Genomic DNA, 17705 nt, shown 5'->3' on the forward strand with positions numbered 1-17705 from the left:
GGCTTCAAGGGGTCTGCTGGCCAACAGGGTCCAGTGTCTTCAGCGATGGTGGGGGTGGTGTCTTCTGCACCTCTGATAGCGCAGATGTCAAGTGTGTCACTGATTTATGTATTGTTTTATCTCTGGGCTTCTGCATTTTCTGCTGAGGGGGGAGCATCCAGTATGTTTAGGTGCTTTTCTGTCACGTCTTGGCGTCCATGATTGACTGACAGTTTAGCGTGCTTGGCTGTGGAATGGAGGAGAGCGCCTGAGTGTCTCCCTCCTCCATGCTCTCATAGGTCAACCCGCATGTGGGGTTCATTACACCAGCTTTTTTGCTAACTTTCTCCAGTTCCATCATTTCATTTCCATGAGGAAATTGCAGATTTCTTTGGCCGTGTGGTAATTTCTAACGGGCTTTTTTCTGTTTCCTGATACAGCGGCGGTGTTGAACAGCTTTTCTTTGTACCTATCTTTGGGCAGCTTCTTTGTCTGTGCAAGAGTCTCTACTTGAGCTTACTTGGATTCTGGCAGCGTTACGGGGTGGCTCTTGAGTCTGTGTTCTCACCTCCTACTGCTTTGTTTTTGCTTTGTGAGTCCCCGCACATTTTAAATTGTCTTTATTACTTTATTTCACATACTTAAATAATCAGTATCATGATGTTTGTTCATTGCTTCAGAATCACTCACATTCCAATGGTGATGCTCCTTGGAATCAATCATTTCCCCCTCATAATGTACACACATGCCTTCCAATCAATGCACAACTTTATTAATGACATTTCAGAGGGCATTATTTGGTCTGCTGACAAATATACGAGCATGAACGCTAACCAGACTGCACTTAAGTGACCACCAAGTATCTATATTTATATTTTCAGTCCATACAACTAGTGTGAATGCATCCTTATGGTGTACCCAATAAGATGTGTAGTGTATATACCACAGTAATATGATTGGTATTTATTTTGTGTGTGTGTATATGTGATGGCATGTGTAGGATAATTTATTATGCATGGCAGCTGTAGTTACTTTGCCTTTTCTCCCAATATAGGACATGTTAGAATGAGCGGTAGGAAATGGATGGATGGATAGAAGGGTTGGAACGATAATAAAGCTGCTGGCATGTTGTAAAAAACTTTTCTCAGTCAGAAACAAAAAATCTTGAAAGTTGTATTTTACAATATCAAGTGCATGAATCAGAATTAACAGTTAAACTAATCTGCCTACTGAATAGCAGTACATTGTTTTAGGGGAGTTGAATTAATTTTAATTTGTACAAACACTTCACCAAAATCAAACTGGAAGGCCTGTTTTGAAGACAAATATCGTACCAACCCTACATGTAAAATATAGGAAGAGGTTTATTTTATTTCACAATGTGGCAGTCATAGCCTTGTGCCGTCACAGAGACTGATGACTCCGCAAACCCCTGTGCCCCCACCCTCAACTCACTGTGTCCCAATGACAAATACCACCTTGCCTTTCTTTTTCAATTTTTCTGAAGGAACTCTCCTGAAGGAATCAATAAAGTACTATCTATCTATCTATCTATCTATCTATCTATCTATCTATCTAGCTATCTATCTAGCTATCTATCTATCTATCTATCTATCTTTACATCCCTCCTCTTAACACATTTTCAATCTTTCACTCTTGGAATCAGTTGACCTGCTTTGGTTTGTATCTGGGTATTTGAATTCTGAAGAAGTTCTTGATCAGGACTGACCCCAGGCTTGAGCAGCTCTATTGGGACAGGGCTGAGTCCCTCTGTTAAATCGTGTTTCCACCAAACAATTCAGTTAAACTCGACTTGCCATGGTACAGTTTGGATCAGATGACAAAAGAGGCATGGAGCAGGACTGATAAGCTGTTGATCCAAAAAGATCCAAAAAGCCATTTTCATAAAGGAAATATGTTCATATGAACCCACAATCGGTAGAATAAAGTGTTTTTTCTATATTACAGTATTGACACTTCTAACTTTGCCCTCTAAGTCCCGCCTCCTTGGTTCCTGTTGTCATGTTCCACAAGCTTTTGTCAAAGATGGCGCTAGATCAGAAATCACTCGCTGGAATTTCAGACAATTGCCTTTCCTTCCTATTGCTGAAAATATGTCGCAGTGATCATTAAAGAGGGGACTAAACTACAAACCCTGTTTTCATATGAGTTGGGAAATTGTTTTGGATGTAAATATAAACGGAATTCAATGATTTGCAAATCATTTTCAACCCATATTCAGTTGAATATGATGTTCAAACAGATATTTTTTTTTTTTTTGCAAACAATCATTAACTTTAGAATTTGATGCCAGCAACTCGTGACAAAAAAGTTGGGAAAGGTGGCAATAAATACTGATAAAGTTGAGGAATGCTCATCAAACACTTGTTTGGACCATCCCACAGGTGTGCAGGCTAATTGGGAACAGGTGGGTGCCATGATTGGGTATAAAAACAGCTTCCCAAAAAATGCTCGGTATTTCACAAGAAAGGATGGGGCGAGGTACACCCCTTTGTCCAGAACTGCGTGAGCAAATAGTCAAACAGTTTAAGAACAACATTTCTCAAAGTGCAATTGCAAGAAATTTTGGGATTTTAACATCTGCGGTCCGTAATATCATCAAAAGGTTCAGAGAATCTGGATAAATCACTACACGTAAGCGGCATGGCCGGAAACCAACATTGAATGACTGTGACCTTCGATCCCTCAGACGGAACTGTATCAAAAACAAACGTCAATCTCTAAAGGATATCACCACATGGGCTCAGGAACACTTCAGAAAACCAGTGTCACTAAATACAGTGCGTCGCTACATCTGTAAGTGCAAGTTAAAGTTCTATTATGCAAAGCAAAAGCCATTTATCAACAACATTCAGAAACGCCGCCGGATTCTCTGGGCCCGAGATCATCTAAGATGGACTGATGCAAAGTGGAAAATTGTTCTGTGGTCTGTCGAGTCCACATTTCAAATTGTTTTTGGAAACTGTGGACATTTGTGTCCTCGGGAACAAAGAGGAAAAGAACCATCCGGATTGTTATAAAATGTGTCTCCTCAGTTCCCAAACGTTTATTCAGTGTTGTTAAAAGAAAAGGTGATGTAACACAGTGGTGAACATGTCCTTTCCCAACTACTTTGGCATGTATTGCAGCCATGAAATTCTAAGTTAATTATTATTTGCAAAAAAAAACAAAGTTTATGAGTTTGAACATCACATATCTTGTCTTTGTAGTGCATTCAGTTGAATATGGGTTAAAAAGGATTTGCAAATCATTGTATTCCGTTTATATTTACATCTAACACAATTTCCCAACTCATATGGAAACGGGGTTTGTACTTTACCCAAGGCTACATTCATGAAATTCATGTTTCGGAAGGCAGGAATTGCGTTGTTTGTGTTAATGATGCAAACATTTGCCAACACATAGACTGCACATTTAAATTTATCAGGAAAAATAACAGATTCCTTATTCTATCTTTGTTACTAAACCCAATCACCCTGATAGATCGAAACACAAGCTCCCTCTTTACATTTTATATTAAGAAAATATATATCTTCGGTATGCTTGTAACTACAAACATAGTACTATGTGGTCATTGAACATAAAACAGCGACTAAAAAAAGTAAATTGTGCAGTCATTTATTTTTATGGAAGTATTGCTGTAACTATAGGATTTCCTGAAGGTCAATGTTTAATTCAATTATTGAACTAACCTTTGAACAAACTTGTTCTGCACATCCAGCTGAAAACGTGGTTTCCCACAAGCTTTACTTCAGAGAAGATATTTCTCATAGTTTGTCTTCAGTTTAAAAAAAATTACATGAGTTTTGCTCCTTCCATTCTCTCCTTTATATCATATATCCACAGTACTAGTGCCCTATGCACACCTAAGACCCATTATGGCCGCTTGGTTGTAGTAGGAGGGCACTGTGAATCCGCTGCAATCTGATTGGTTGAAATAATCAGAATGATTGACAGCCTTGAGATGTGCATTGTTTCTTCTTGCCTCACAAATGATGCTAAGGACCCATTGAAGGCCAAAGTGTGCGACTGACTCCTAACTGCAGGCCATTCCCGAAAACCACCGTGTTATCACATGTACTGTTTTGCAAGACTGGGGAAGGAGACGGAACGACAACGGGATATCAAGCTCAACAGGTTTATTGATTGCTTGATGATTACGTGGAGTGTGTATGCTACTATGTGTTTACATGGAAGACTGTGTGTGATTTACCATATGTAAATACCGTAAGGTTTGTTGAGGTGCGTGTTGGGTGTTCAGCGTCCAAGTCCAAGGGGGAAGAAGCCAGGGGAATTCCGAGGTCCGAGCGCGAGTCAAAGGCAGGAGAGAGAAGTCCGAAGGTCCAAAACGGGGTCAAGGATCGGGGAGAGAAAACAAGGTCCAGGAGGGAGAAACGGCAGCGGAGGTACACATCAACTGTTGAGACAAAGGCACTGTGGGGAGAGCGAGAGACAAAAAGGGATCAGGGAACAAAAGGGACAAGGAAACCAACAACGAGCGAGATCAGGAGGGAAGTCAAAGACGCGAAGCTTACTGCTAGCAGATGTACGTTCCGACGACGATGAGTCAGCGTGGAAGGTCTATATACTGCTGTCCTTCATCAAAGCCAGGTGCGTTGGGTGTTGATTGCCTGCGACTGCGGCGGAGTATGGGCACGGCCTGCGTGACGAGCGTGAGGGCGTGTCTGGTGCGCCCAGCGGAGCTTCTGAGCGCTCCCGCAGAAGAGGGAAGCACGGGGTGTGTGTGTGCCATAACATGTACTCGTCGAATAAGAATAAGACACACAAGAATAGTGCTCTTTCATGGACCGTAAACTCTTTCCGGTTGACGCAACAAATACAGGACACAATCTTAAAACTGCGATAAAAGAAGAAACAAAAAAAGCCGTCATGGCCACATACCACTTACTATACTGGGGGTGTTTTTGTAAATGTACCCACACATATTGATACATTATTTTTATGACAAGTAAGAAAAACTTTTGGGGTGTCCTGAGCCAATGTTAATATTGAATATCGGTCCCATGGCAGCAAAAAAAAGGATCTGATATTGGCTTGATTCTAAACTCCAATACAAGCAGCCCTACAGCGTGTTTACTTGTGCAAAGATGTCCTCCAAGTTTCATCTTTTCTTGTATTCTAGTAAGGTGATTTACAAAAGGTACACATGTTAGGCTGTAGGCTAGTAGGAGCTAGCAGCTACACATCAGTGAAGCACAGAATAGCACAGCAGCAAGACATGTACATAGTAAGTATCTTTAATTGAACAATATTGCCGTGTAAAACACCACATTTGTCATTCTTTGATCATCATGGCGCCGTTCACAGCTGCCTCGGTGCTCTTGTGCGCTCTGTTTTGTTTGTTTTTATGCGGAAATTGTGTTTGCGTGCTCTTAAACCCGCGAAGAGCTACTGAACATCAGATCAATCACCCCTAAGGACTTATTACCGGTCATCTCAGCGTCAGCTGCGGATGTGGTCCATTCTATGATCAAGAGAGGGAAACCGCACCGAAGAGGAAAGAGAGCGGGAGCCCTCGTCGGTCCCCACAGACGAGGATTACGCACGCCTTTTCCTGGCATCTTTCTCTCCAATGTCCGCTCACTTCTGAACAAGATGGACGAGCTAGCCTTGCTGATGACAAGAAACAAGGACTTTTCCTCATCTTGTGTTTTGTTCTTCACGGAGACATGGCTGAGCGCAAGTGTCCCGGACAGCGCGGTTCAACTGGAGGGCTTTCATCTTCTCTGCGCGGACTCAGACGCCGGGCTCCCTGGCAAAACAAGAGGCGGTGGAGTCTGGTTCTTCATCAACAGCAACTGGTGTACAGACATGACGGTGATAACCCAACACTGCTCTTCTGCCCTGGAATATCTTTTCATTCACTTTAAACCCTTTTACTCACCACGTGAGATAATTTCATTCATACTGGTGGCTGCCTATACACCGCTGACGTGCATGACGCTCAGCGCACGCTTGCGGGCCAGATCTGAGATGTGGGATGGTCTTTTCCGGACTCTCTTGTTATCGTACTTGGTGACTTTATCAAGGGAAAATTGAGCCAGAAATTACCCAAGTATAGGCAGTTTAGGTGGGTAGGCGGGGTTGGGAGAGGTGTATATTGTAGCGTCCCGGAAGAGTTAGTGCTGCAAGGGGTTCTGGGTATTTGTTCTGTTGTGTTAAGGTTGTGTTACGGTGCGGATGTTCTCCCGAAATGTGTTTGTCATTCTTGTTTGGTGTGGGTTCACAGTGTGGCGCATATTTGTAACAGTGTTAAACTTGTTTATACGGCCACCCTCAGTGTGACCTGTATGGCTGTTGATCAAGTATGCCTTGCAGTCGCTTACGTGTGTCTGTAGAAGCCGCTAACAACATGTGACTTGGCCGGCTAACATTTTGTATGGAGAAAAAGCGGACACGACGACAAGTTGTAGAGGACGCTAAACGGAGTGCCATCAAGCCACGGCCTCAATATTATAGTCCGGGTGAAAATCGGGATAAATACGGGAAAATGGTTGCCCTGGTAGATTTTCGGGAGGGGAACTGAAATTCGGGAGTCTCCCGGGAAAATCAGGAGGGTTGGCAAGTATGACTTAAACCAAATGTGACAGCGTGTCATAATGGGGACGGTCAGCTGGATAAAAAAAAAAAAAACGCTGATAGCAATATAGTCCAGAATCTTAACGGTCTTCCCGGACCGAACCAATTATGAACTGGTACCAAAACATATCAGTACACAATATACGTCCCTACTAAAGGGTGTTATTTCATGTCTCGAGGGCTCTCTTAATGTTAAAAAAAAACATTTTAGAAGGTCTTAAATAGGGTTTTTATGTAGTAATTATGAAAATGTTGTATTTGTGTATATATATATACATATATATATATATATATATATATATATATATATATATATATATATATATATATATATATATATATATATATATACAATTGGTTTATACATTGAAATGTGTTTATCACGGTCATGTATATCAATAAAGTACTATCCTATGTGTGGAACCAATTAACCGCATTCACCACAATATTGTTTGATTGACATTATACGGCATATTTTCAGACACTTGCCTAATTAGACAGTCAGAAGCCAGCATTTTCAATAAGCTCTGATCAGTGATGTTTACAACTTCTTAACAAACCTGTGTTGTACCAATGGAGCGGGACTGTACTGTTTGGTGGAAACTAGGTTAGGAGCCTTCCCATCACTCCTTCCCCTCCCCTCCCCTCCCCCCTGGCTGTGCCTGCATGGCGTTAGTATTTCTCTTGTTTCGCCCCTGTCTTCCCTCCAGGTTATGGACTAGTTCAGGAGGATCTTCTGTCTCCAGCCTCCATGCAGTACAATTTACCCTCTCCTCTGGGGGCAGAGCCTTACTGGCAGGAAGTCTCCAGTCTGGAATGTGCCCCCATGGCGGCCACCGAGGAAGACACTTTGATGGAAATGTCTGACGTCCAGGTGTGGCCAGCCGGGGTCAGCCCGTCGCTAGTCACCGTGGAAGACTACTCTTTGGATGGCAGCAGTCGAGCGGACGACTCGGAGGGCGCCACGCTCTCTCTTCCCTACAGCTTGGGCCGCCCCAGCAGTGGAGCCAGTGGGGCGAGCGGCTCCATCATGGAGCTGGAGGAAGAGGAGGATGGGGAGGTTGAGGAGGAGGAGGCGCCACTGGAGCCAATGAGCGCGCTGGCGGAAAAGGACCAGGTCAGAGCCAGTGGCGCCGTTCCCAAGGTCAACTTGAACGGCCAGTTGGGAGGTCAGAGGTTGGATGGGAGCAGAGGGGAGGCTCTTGGGACAGGAGGAGTAGCAAAAAGAGGCGGGACAGGGCTTCTTGGTTCAGTGGAAGGAATTTCTCTTGTTTCAGGCCAACAGGCGTACGGCCAGTGTGAGATGTCCACTTTGAGCCGAGCTGGCGAACACAATGGCGACAACCGGTAAGTCACTTCTATGTCTACTTATCCTCTCACTCTATATACTGCTCACTTTCTCTCCTGTTTCAATGCCAGATTGGTCGGCGGCGGTGCGTTTCAACCCTACCTACCTGAAAAGGACACCCTGCAGGGCTGGGTGGGATCAGTATCGTCGGGACGAGACATCAGCGCATCAGGCCTCCGCGCTGCCCAAGAGGCTCTGCTGACTCCGGTGTGTGCATAGAGAGACTATCGACAACTGAACATGCAATTGCAGTTGTTCTGACGTTGTTTTCCAGACAAAATAAACCAAAATAATAGGTCAAATTATAGTTCTAAACATACTCTAGCTCATAAACGTACAATAAAACATGCTTTTATATAATCTAAGTATAATTTTGAGGCAATTTTGCGGCCGTATTTGATGCAGTCTGCCACTAAATTCATGCAGTGTTTCGTGACTAACACTCTAACACACTCTCGCCAGCGCATTGTACGTAAAAAAAATACAGAACGACCAAAAAAGATGCATTAACTTCATTTAGCCAAATTCCTCATTAGCTTTGGACCAAAAATTAAAGATAAATTATATTTTTTTTGGTGAAGTATGTCAACTGTTGTGGCTGCCCCAATGTATTGTTTATAATCACTATGCTTTTACTTGTGGCAAATCTGAATGGCTTCCTAGTTTTATAATCACGATATTAAAGCAGCACCAAGTAACTCTTCAACCTTCATCAAATATTTTCATAACTTTGGGATTGACTTACAACTAGCTGAATGATACTGGTCATGGCCTGAGGGGGTCTGTATTGCTCTTAGTAGCACTTAGCAACTTTGAGGAGGGTGGCAGGAACCCACGACACAAAAAATTACAAAAGTATTGACATGTTTTACGGCATACGTCTGTCTGCCCCCTTTCCCCATTCGTTAAAAAGACGGAAGTCGAGGTGAACTAAAAGAAGAAGAAGAGCACTTATGTGTAATTACTGCCATCGTGGCAGAAGCTAAAAAATAACCAAAGAAACAAAAAGTTTTGCCTGAGAAGACAAAAAAAGAAGAAAAAGGGAGGCTACCCGTGTAAAAGCACAGTTGGGAATCAACATTGCCCCCGCTTTCACTCGCTGGCGTGCTCTCAAGGATGAGAAGGAAATGCTGCGTGGCTCTCTTGGCTCTGTTCCTGCTAAACTAGTAAGCAACTTTTTATGCTTAAATCAAAATGATAATGCTAATGTTAGCGATAGGAAATTTGCATGGTAGCAATAAATAGCCACCAGGTTGATAGTTTGCAGTTCGACACTGACACGATCAGCCAAGCAACAAATTCAAAACTACTGTATGAAGAAAAAAACAATGCGATGACTGCAAACGTCAACTATAAAGCTTGAGTGAAATACCTGTATATAGGTTCATGCTGTACAAAGGTCAGTAATACTGAATCATTGTGGTATTTTCATGTTGGTTTGATGCTGTATGCATTAGTTCTCATCGGAAATGTGGTCCTCCTTCTGCCAAAACACTACCGCTTTGGTCCACTGGCACCACCAAAATCAACCAAAATGGAAGGTTCTTAAGTGGGGCTCTATCTTAAATACTAAACTAATGCTGCTTTTTACTTCAACAGTTATTAGTTTAGTTTAGATTATTGGTGACACATATAGAAAAGGTGCAATTTTGAAGCAACGTTTTGTTAGTCAAAATGTATGAATTCCCTCTTACTAAGAGTGAGTTATACCACGTTTCCCACGTGTATGTGTGCTTGCTTACCTCACACAAAATACTGGCGCCATTCATTGGCACTAAACTTTCCTTTCTATAATTTTATTCAATGCGAATCAAAAGCTCCCCGCATTTTTGATGAGTGGGCGTATACACAGAGGAAAAACCCTTCAGTTAAATGAAAGTGCAGTGCTGCAAATTGGTGTCCATCATGGCGGCATGTAGTTACGTGAGGGCTTTTGACCAATCATTTAGGATATGCTCGAAAACAGAGTTGTCCATACTCTAGGTATAGACTGTTCTGTCACATGTGCTTTGTTAGCGCCTCCTGTAGGGCACACAGCTCTTTGGCAAGGAACTGGGCTTCCCTCACCAGGAGGCGGGGGAAGGTCAGGTTGAGGCATCTACACCCGCTGCTTTCTTGTCTTTCAGAGGAGAAACATGTTATCCATATCATTTTCTTATTGTTTTTTTAATGAGTTTACGGAACGATGTCATGATCGCAACCATTGGCAGATTGTAGTCTCATCAAAATGGATAAATACGGTGACGACATTCCCCTTGATCAGAAAGATGCGTCGTACCAACATATGTTTCAATGAAGTTAGAGCATTCTTTTCCCATGATTTAACATTTCAAATGAGCAATTCAAACAATAGCTTTGCACAGAATGGATGTTTGTGTTGATATTATAATTGTCTTTATGCAGAGGGAGGAGAAAGAAGATTTTGCTGCTGATGAACACAGAAGCAGGCTGAATCGAAAAGTGAGTGCATTTAAAAACAACCACTGTTATATTAAGAAAGCCCAATTAGCTGATGCAAAAATGCATGCATGCTTAGAAATTATCCAAAATCACCAACCAAATGTTGGCATTCTGGGCCCTTTCACATATACATGTATTTCAAACATATCTCGAAAGAAGTATAGTGGAACCTTCAAGTGGTACAGAATTGTAGATAATCGTAATCGTCTTGATTTTTTTACAACATTGGCCATAAAAGTGCATGAGTTGCATGAACTGATCAAAGCATAATTAAGTGAGAAACACAGACGCTCCCATTCAACTGTAAAGTGCACACTTTGAAATAAGTATGAGTCTTTAAAACCAGATTTAGGATTAATAATGTTCACCAATCACCAGGAATTTATTTTTATGTAGTCACATTATTTATGTTATTTGTATGCACTTTTGGTTAAGCCGAGAATTAAAAATGTCATCAATCAGTCAAAGCATGAGCAGCCGTTTGGTTGCAGAGGAAGCAAGGGGGAAGTCATGGGCAGGTCAGTCGTGTATAAAGAGAGTACAGCCAACTCGCTTTCAGGAAATATCAATAATTGGTCAAAAGGCACTCACGTGACTACAGGGCGCCATGATTGCTACCACCTTTGAGCCGATGCTATGTGTTTGCGGCACTTCTTCGACAGTTTTGCGACGTTTAAAAATGCCCCCTTGTTCAGCGAGATTTGTGGAAAGCTTTCACATCGCTTTTCCCTCAACCCCGAAAGAAGACAAGTATGGGAATGGAACAACGCTGGAGAACAACCAATTACAGCGTCGTGTGCGAGGTAAACACAAGACACAACGTTTGTGTTTAGTTCAGGACAGAACACACAGAAGGTAATACAAATAATATCAGAAGAAATTAACACATTAAACAGATGGTTTGACGAAAAATAGACTACCTTTGAATCTCCGTAATACTAAAATGATGCAATTCAGTAGCAACAGAAGGGAAAGTCAATACAAATAGGGGTATGTTAAAAGAATAAAACCAACCAAGTTTAAGTGTAATAATAAATGACAAAATTAACTAGAAATCTCATTTAAAGAAAATCTACAATATAAAGTGAAAAGGAATATCTGAAAATGGTATAAAGAAAAATATGTTCTTGCTCAAAAATCATTACATATTCTCTACTGCGCTAGTGTTACCATATCTGGGTTGATTTGCATAAATATGGGAAAATAAGGACAAAAGTATACTTATTTACTTTTACCATGTTATAAAAAAAGAAACAACAGTCAGAATAAAACAAAATGAGTGACACATGCAGTGATTACAAATACAATGGAGGCAAACACCACAGTTGACACTTTACACATAAGTCACTATTTCTCCGTAATTGTCCAAAGCTAATGAAGTTTTTGGCGAAATAGGGTAGTAAGTTATTTTTGGGGGTTTTTTTTTTTTTTTTTGTCGGGTGCGTGTTACAGAGCCTACTGGTTACAAAACACTGCAGGAATGAAGCAGCAGAGTGGGTCAAATACGGCCGCAAAATTATACATTGACGCAACAAAAGCATGTTTTATTGTAAGTTTATAAGCTGGAGTATGTTTAGAATTATCAACAGACATATTATTTTGCTTTATTTTGTCAGAAAAACTAACGTCAAAACGACATTAATTGCATGCATCTGGACACCTTCGCACACATTAAGGGTTAGAATTGGGTGTTACATCACCATAAATGATTCCCGGGCGCGGCACCGCTGCTGCCCACTGCTCCCCTCACCTCCCAGGGGGTGATCAAGGGTGATGAGTCAAATGCAGAAAATAATTTCGCCACATCTAGTATGTGTGAGACAATCATTGGTACTTTAACTTTAACTTAACATCCTTGGTAGCAGTTAAGGCGCCTGTTGTTTAGTTGGTCAGACTCTCTTTATACTCCTTTCTGGGGGAGGTAAGCCAACACTGGCACCAAGTGGCTAACTGAGGCAAAGACACATCATGTCCTTAAAATTCCTGCACAGGCCTGACTTTTCATCAATGTTGTTGTATTCAGCTTTCTAGATGGGGACAAAAACTTTTGTGTTTTTTTTAACGGAACGCATAGTAGGCTATTTCACTACATTTAACTTTATTTGCTAAATTTGTACATGAGTTTTTGGATCATAGATTTTACATGTGCATGTTAAGTTTTAAGAAAGTTTCATTACCAATGTTCCCTGTAATTTTTTATGTTTCTGAGCAAACGCAAAAGCTCCCTGAGCATTCAGTGGAACATGTGAGCAACATCAGATGTGCACACAGTGGCCATAGCAGCAGCACACCTGTCCCAAGCATGACATCATACCAAGGTAAACGTCTTATTGTTTTAATCAGATGACAGCAACCTATCCCTGCTGCACTCGGGCGGAAAGCAGGGTAAATCCCATTGCAGATAGACAAGATTCACACACTAGGGACCATTTAGTGTTGCCAATCAACCTATACCCAGGTGCATGTCTTTGGAGGTGGGAGTATTACCCAGAGAAAACATGCAAGCTCCACACAGAAAGATCGAACCCGGGAGACTTTTTTTTTTTATTTATAATATATATCCTTAACATTTTTCATAAATGGAAAGAAAAAAAAACTTAATGAAGTGTGCTATGGTTTGTAAAAGTAAATGCAGCCTCTCTCTAATGAGTGCACCTTCAGTGCTGGAAAAAAAAGGGGGGAAAAGGGTGGATTCCCTTTTGTAGATGCACTTTTCGACTGTGTCTAAAATGCCCATAAAAAGTGGTAGATGCCTCCTGCTTGTTTGAAAACATAGCGAAATGCCTCAGATAGGAGTATAATAAAAATTAATGTGCAGTAAATGATCATGGGTCTCCATGGTGATGGGTTGTATACAGGATATAGTACACGCAGAATCCTCATTTAAATAAAGCAGTTTGCACCACCTTTAAATTGTATATGCACACGGCAATGGTACACACAATTTTATAGATTGCACATGCTGTTTAGCGCACAGTATTATTAGCTTACTTAATAAGATAGAGGAAGGCTTTGAAGGCAAAACCTAAATGATTTAAATGGGAGGAAATAATAGTTTTTGTTTTGGTTTAGTTATTGTGCAGTATTCACTTTATTTTGTTTTAAAAATGTGTGTAGCATTGAATATCAGAAATGCAATACATCACCTGATGTACAACAAGACTAGCAAATTCTAAATTTAATCAAACTTCTGAAAAGACATTATCAGTTTCTACCATCTATTCTCAAAATATCAAGTCAGCATCTGAGGCCAACAATGTTGATCAGGACATCCCTCATAAGAATAATTTATATTTTCATTCATATAGCACTTTTAGAATACGCTCAAAGACACTTTACAAAAATAATGAGATGAGAACAAATATAAATGATTACTAAAATAAAAAGGAAAACAAAAGACAAAAAGGAAAAGCAAATATGCATTGAATAATTGAGTAGCAGTTTTAAAGAGGTGTGGTTTTAGCATCCCTTTGAAAGTCGTGAGGTTCTGACATGAGCAGATGGATATGAGAGTTCCAGATGAAGGCAGATTATGTTACACCTTACAGGTTCCACTATACAACAGTGAAAAAGCACCACTTTTCATCCTTCAGCATCCTTGTTGGTGCACACAACACATTATTGAATGTCATTGTGAACCACAACTTCCAACAATCTAATTGAGGATAGACCAAGTGCATTGTGGGACTGCAGCTGATTGCTGTTAGTTCCCTGCACCGGTTCCCTGGTCCGAGTGTTGTTTACGTCCGTCCCTCCCTCCCTCCTGTATAGATGGGTGCGGATGTGAGAAGGACTACTCAGTTGGTGAAGCGCACCAGCCTTCGGAAGGCTAAACACTGAAACACAACACACACAACTTGGTCCACGAGGTATGCGATTTTCCTCCTGCAAGCATTCGTGCATCTGCAGTTGCTGGATAAAATCGATAAGAACGGCTCCTCATTCTTTATGTTTATATACCACTTTGTGTTTCGGGGGTCCTTTTGTGAGGGGGTTAAACTGTGAGCTTTGCTTTATTGTGTGTCACTTGTGTGTCTTCTAGGACAAGAGAGACTCTGCCAAAAGTTCCTCGACAACATCACAACCGGCGCGCAAAGGAAAGTGAGCAACAATAGAGAACGGCAAGGACTACCAAACTACAAAATGACACTCATTAAATGAACCTCAACATGTGACACACGCACACACACAGATAAAAAGGGTGTGAGAGTTTAACTTGTAGTTTTATAACATTTGTAAAGTATCACATTAACAAAGGCATGAGGATTTTTCTAGAAAACCATCTTAAAAAGAACTAATGTCACTGAAAACAAGACAACAAAAAGTGCTTCCTGTGAACCGTAACTGCATGACGACTTCTGGTGCATGACCTTTGACCTTTTGTCATTATTTACAAACTGAAGGGAGTACAAGGTAGAACATAATACTGCAGCTGAAAAAAGTGCTTTCAGGTTGAAGCCTGCCATCGCTTCTTTTCAGTGGACCCTTTTTGTTCTCCTTGTGTGGTTCTGTATACAGTATGCGCTCTCTGCTGTGTGAACGCGTGTGCATGCTTTCCCCGCCAAAGCTCTGTGATGTCACGGCGTGCTGAGCAGCTCTGGAATGAAAACCGAATGTCCTCTTGTGCTGAATTTGCCTTCCCTGTTGTCCGATCGAAAGCGTTTTATTTTTTTTTTTTTGGGAAGAACTATTCTTGCTTGCTTGCGATGTGCAGCAAACTTTATATTTGTCCACTCTTCTATCTTCTTTCTCCCGGTAGCCAACATCATTCCAACCCAAACCAGTAGCCTCACTTGATATGCAGAACAATCCAGGGCCTCATCTGCAGCGCTTTCCCTTCCACTCGATGTCTAAAAGTCAGTGTGCCGCATGTGTGAGGCAAAGTATGCCGTGATTGCGAGGGTTCCTAGAATGCCATTGTGCTGCTGTGACACATGATTGTGCGAGGAAAACGTGCAGCAAAAGGCAGCAATGTGATTGTCTCGCTCTCTCCGACCCCAGACTTGTGATCTGTCGACATAAAACAGAAGCACACACACATCACAAAATCATATCATGAAGGACTGTATGGGCGGGGTTGCGCGGAAAGTGTGAATTTGCCACAGCAATAAAATGCATCGCGGGAAAGTAGACTTGTACCTTGTTTTTTTAAATCGCCTGGACAACACTGGAACATGTGTACTGCATGGGCTTTGACCCCACGCTGACACAAGATCACACCAGACAGCATTCGGTGTAGCAACTGATCAACTAATTTTATGTTACAATAGCAGACACCATGAATATTTACCATTTGTTGTCTTTGTGTTGGTATATGTTCAAATACCTCCTGGATCAAGACACGCTGCTTACGTTTTATGCAGAAACCTAATGGATTATGCCGGGTGGGGTCATATTATGGTAGCATACGTCCACAAACACACCATCCATGAGGACTGTCAATGATACTGTAGCCTGCATTTGCGAGATTGACAGAATGAATGAACAAATTATTTTTGCACATGACACATTTTCTGCATGCGTGTTTGCCTCATTAGATATGTTTCACTTTTTCCACTCAGGTTTTGGTTTGGTCTACTTGTTGTTTTTGTGCAGAGCCCTACTCTTTGAGATGCAAGAATGACAATGTTGGTGGACTGTTTTGTCCTGTTACATTTTTCTTTTTATATACTGTAGGTCAAGTATGATGCGTTGTTAATGTGTGAGAGATGAGTGGTTCTCAAACTTGTTGGATCATGTAAAAAAATAAAAAGAACGTTTTTGCAGTCGTGCCACTCGGAAGATGAACCTACGATGTACTTTAAAAAGTATTGTAAAAAAATACTGTCGAGAAGAATAGAGCTCACTTATACTCCTTTAGAATGGATACATGACAATGTAAACGCAATATCATATTACTCTATCCTAAGGAATGCAACTGCACCCATGCACAAAAAAAGTTTTTATGAAAATATGTGTATAAAAATGATATATGACAAAATATACAGTATTTCATTAGAATGCTATGCACCCTCTTAGAGTTGTTATGGATGTTCTTTAAGCGTTGTCTAGTTAGCCAACGCCCACACAGTGGGAAATGTAGAGGCTTTGACCACTTGTTTTATTTTCTTTTATATTGCCTCCCTGCCCCCCAAAATGATTTAATGAAGAAAAAAACCAAGAAATGTATACAAGCCTTTTAATCAGAACCATTCTGACCTAAAGATATGTATAGCTCATCTTACCCTGTACACCAGCTCAAACCATTTAATAAACAAAGATGTGACATAGATGTTGTCTTCTTTGCATTGAGGAATTTTTTTTTACATTTGTTGTATGTTTGCCAGAATATGCCTACTGCACACTAAGGATGTTTTGTAACATTCACATTCATCTACTAGATATTTTTGTTGTTGCATTTTATTAATTATAAACTTACTCAATCGAATGTACATAGCAGCCTATGGTTGTCACTGCCATTTAATTGATTTGTTTTCAGTCAAAGTACTCTACATAATAGTTTTTATTAATTATTTTAGCCATTTGTAATTGTACTCAATGGAATGTTGGTTTTTCCTTTTATCTACTGGAGGAAGTGATCCATGTCCTGACCCAGGTTCAATTAATGTTTCTGCGACAAAGTGTGCTACATAAAAGATATACAGTTAAAAGTAGGTTTAAACATATATCACGTGCGATTTGACGGTTTATTTTTACACTGGGAGTTGAAAACCGTGCTGCGGCTCGACTTTCGCAGGAGGCGGTAAAAAAAACTACAGCTTCCGCCCTGTGTGACGCCCCTGCTTTCAGCCAATCACAGTCCGCCTCTGGAGGAGGAGCTTGTGAATGTTTTGATGTGTCGCTTGCACGTGGAGGCACGAGGTAAATCCAGTTGGAGACAAACTAGAATTAACCTGTGTTTTTTTTTTTTTTTCATTTTACTAAAAGTTTTTTTTTTAAGTTCTGACAACCTCCAGTGACGACATGTCAGCGGCAGGTCAGACTAGTGGAAGCCGGGATATACCAGCTGTCAGGCGGGTAGCCGTCCTCGAGGCTGCACACATGCCCCAGGAATACTCCACCACCCCCGGAGGGACCATGTTCAGCACGACGCCTGGAGGTAACACGGCCGGCAGTTTGTCTGACTTTGTCAAGGGAAAAAAATCACCAATAGATTATTGTCTTGAAACCCTGATATAGACCCAATTACAATTTTCTGTACACTTATGTTTTGTTACTAAAAAAAGCTGTGAGTGGTGACCAAGCCTGTTGTTGTCACAGCTGTCTTTAAAGCCATACTGAAATTAGATTTTCTTAT

General features: G+C 41.1%; 2 protein-coding genes across 10 annotated transcripts in view; both read left to right on the forward strand.

Annotated features, from left to right (window-relative positions):
- The window catches only part of LOC133536300 (ankyrin-1-like), a 243425-nt gene extending 226744 nt beyond the window's left edge, over positions 1–16681 (forward strand). For 7 of the 9 annotated variants that reach the window (XM_061876715.1, XM_061876722.1, XM_061876721.1 and 4 more), the window contains 5 exons: positions 7311–7947; positions 8020–8155; positions 10352–10408; positions 14180–14277; positions 14451–16681. In XM_061876715.1, the coding sequence (XP_061732699.1) occupies positions 7311–7947; positions 8020–8155; positions 10352–10408; positions 14180–14248 (899 nt within the window). In that variant the 3' untranslated portion in view covers positions 14249–14277; positions 14451–16681. Of the gene's footprint in view, positions 1–7310; positions 7948–8019; positions 8156–10351; positions 10409–14179; positions 14278–14450 lie in introns of those variants that run through there. The other 2 variants (XM_061876718.1, XM_061876724.1) reach the window with 2 other exon arrangements.
- A 455-nt stretch (positions 16682–17136) lies between these two features.
- Positions 17137–17705, forward strand: part of LOC133536302 (eukaryotic translation initiation factor 4E-binding protein 2-like) — a 57920-nt gene continuing 57351 nt past the window's right edge. Inside the window, exons 1-2 of the mRNA XM_061876728.1 lie at positions 17137–17269; positions 17349–17507. Coding sequence (XP_061732712.1) covers positions 17242–17269; positions 17349–17507 — 187 coding nt within the window. The 5' untranslated portion in view covers positions 17137–17241. The remainder of the gene's footprint in view (positions 17270–17348; positions 17508–17705) is intronic.

This window comes from Nerophis ophidion, linkage group LG17, assembly GCF_033978795.1.
Source record: "Nerophis ophidion isolate RoL-2023_Sa linkage group LG17, RoL_Noph_v1.0, whole genome shotgun sequence".
NCBI lineage: Eukaryota > Metazoa > Chordata > Actinopteri > Syngnathiformes > Syngnathidae > Nerophis > Nerophis ophidion.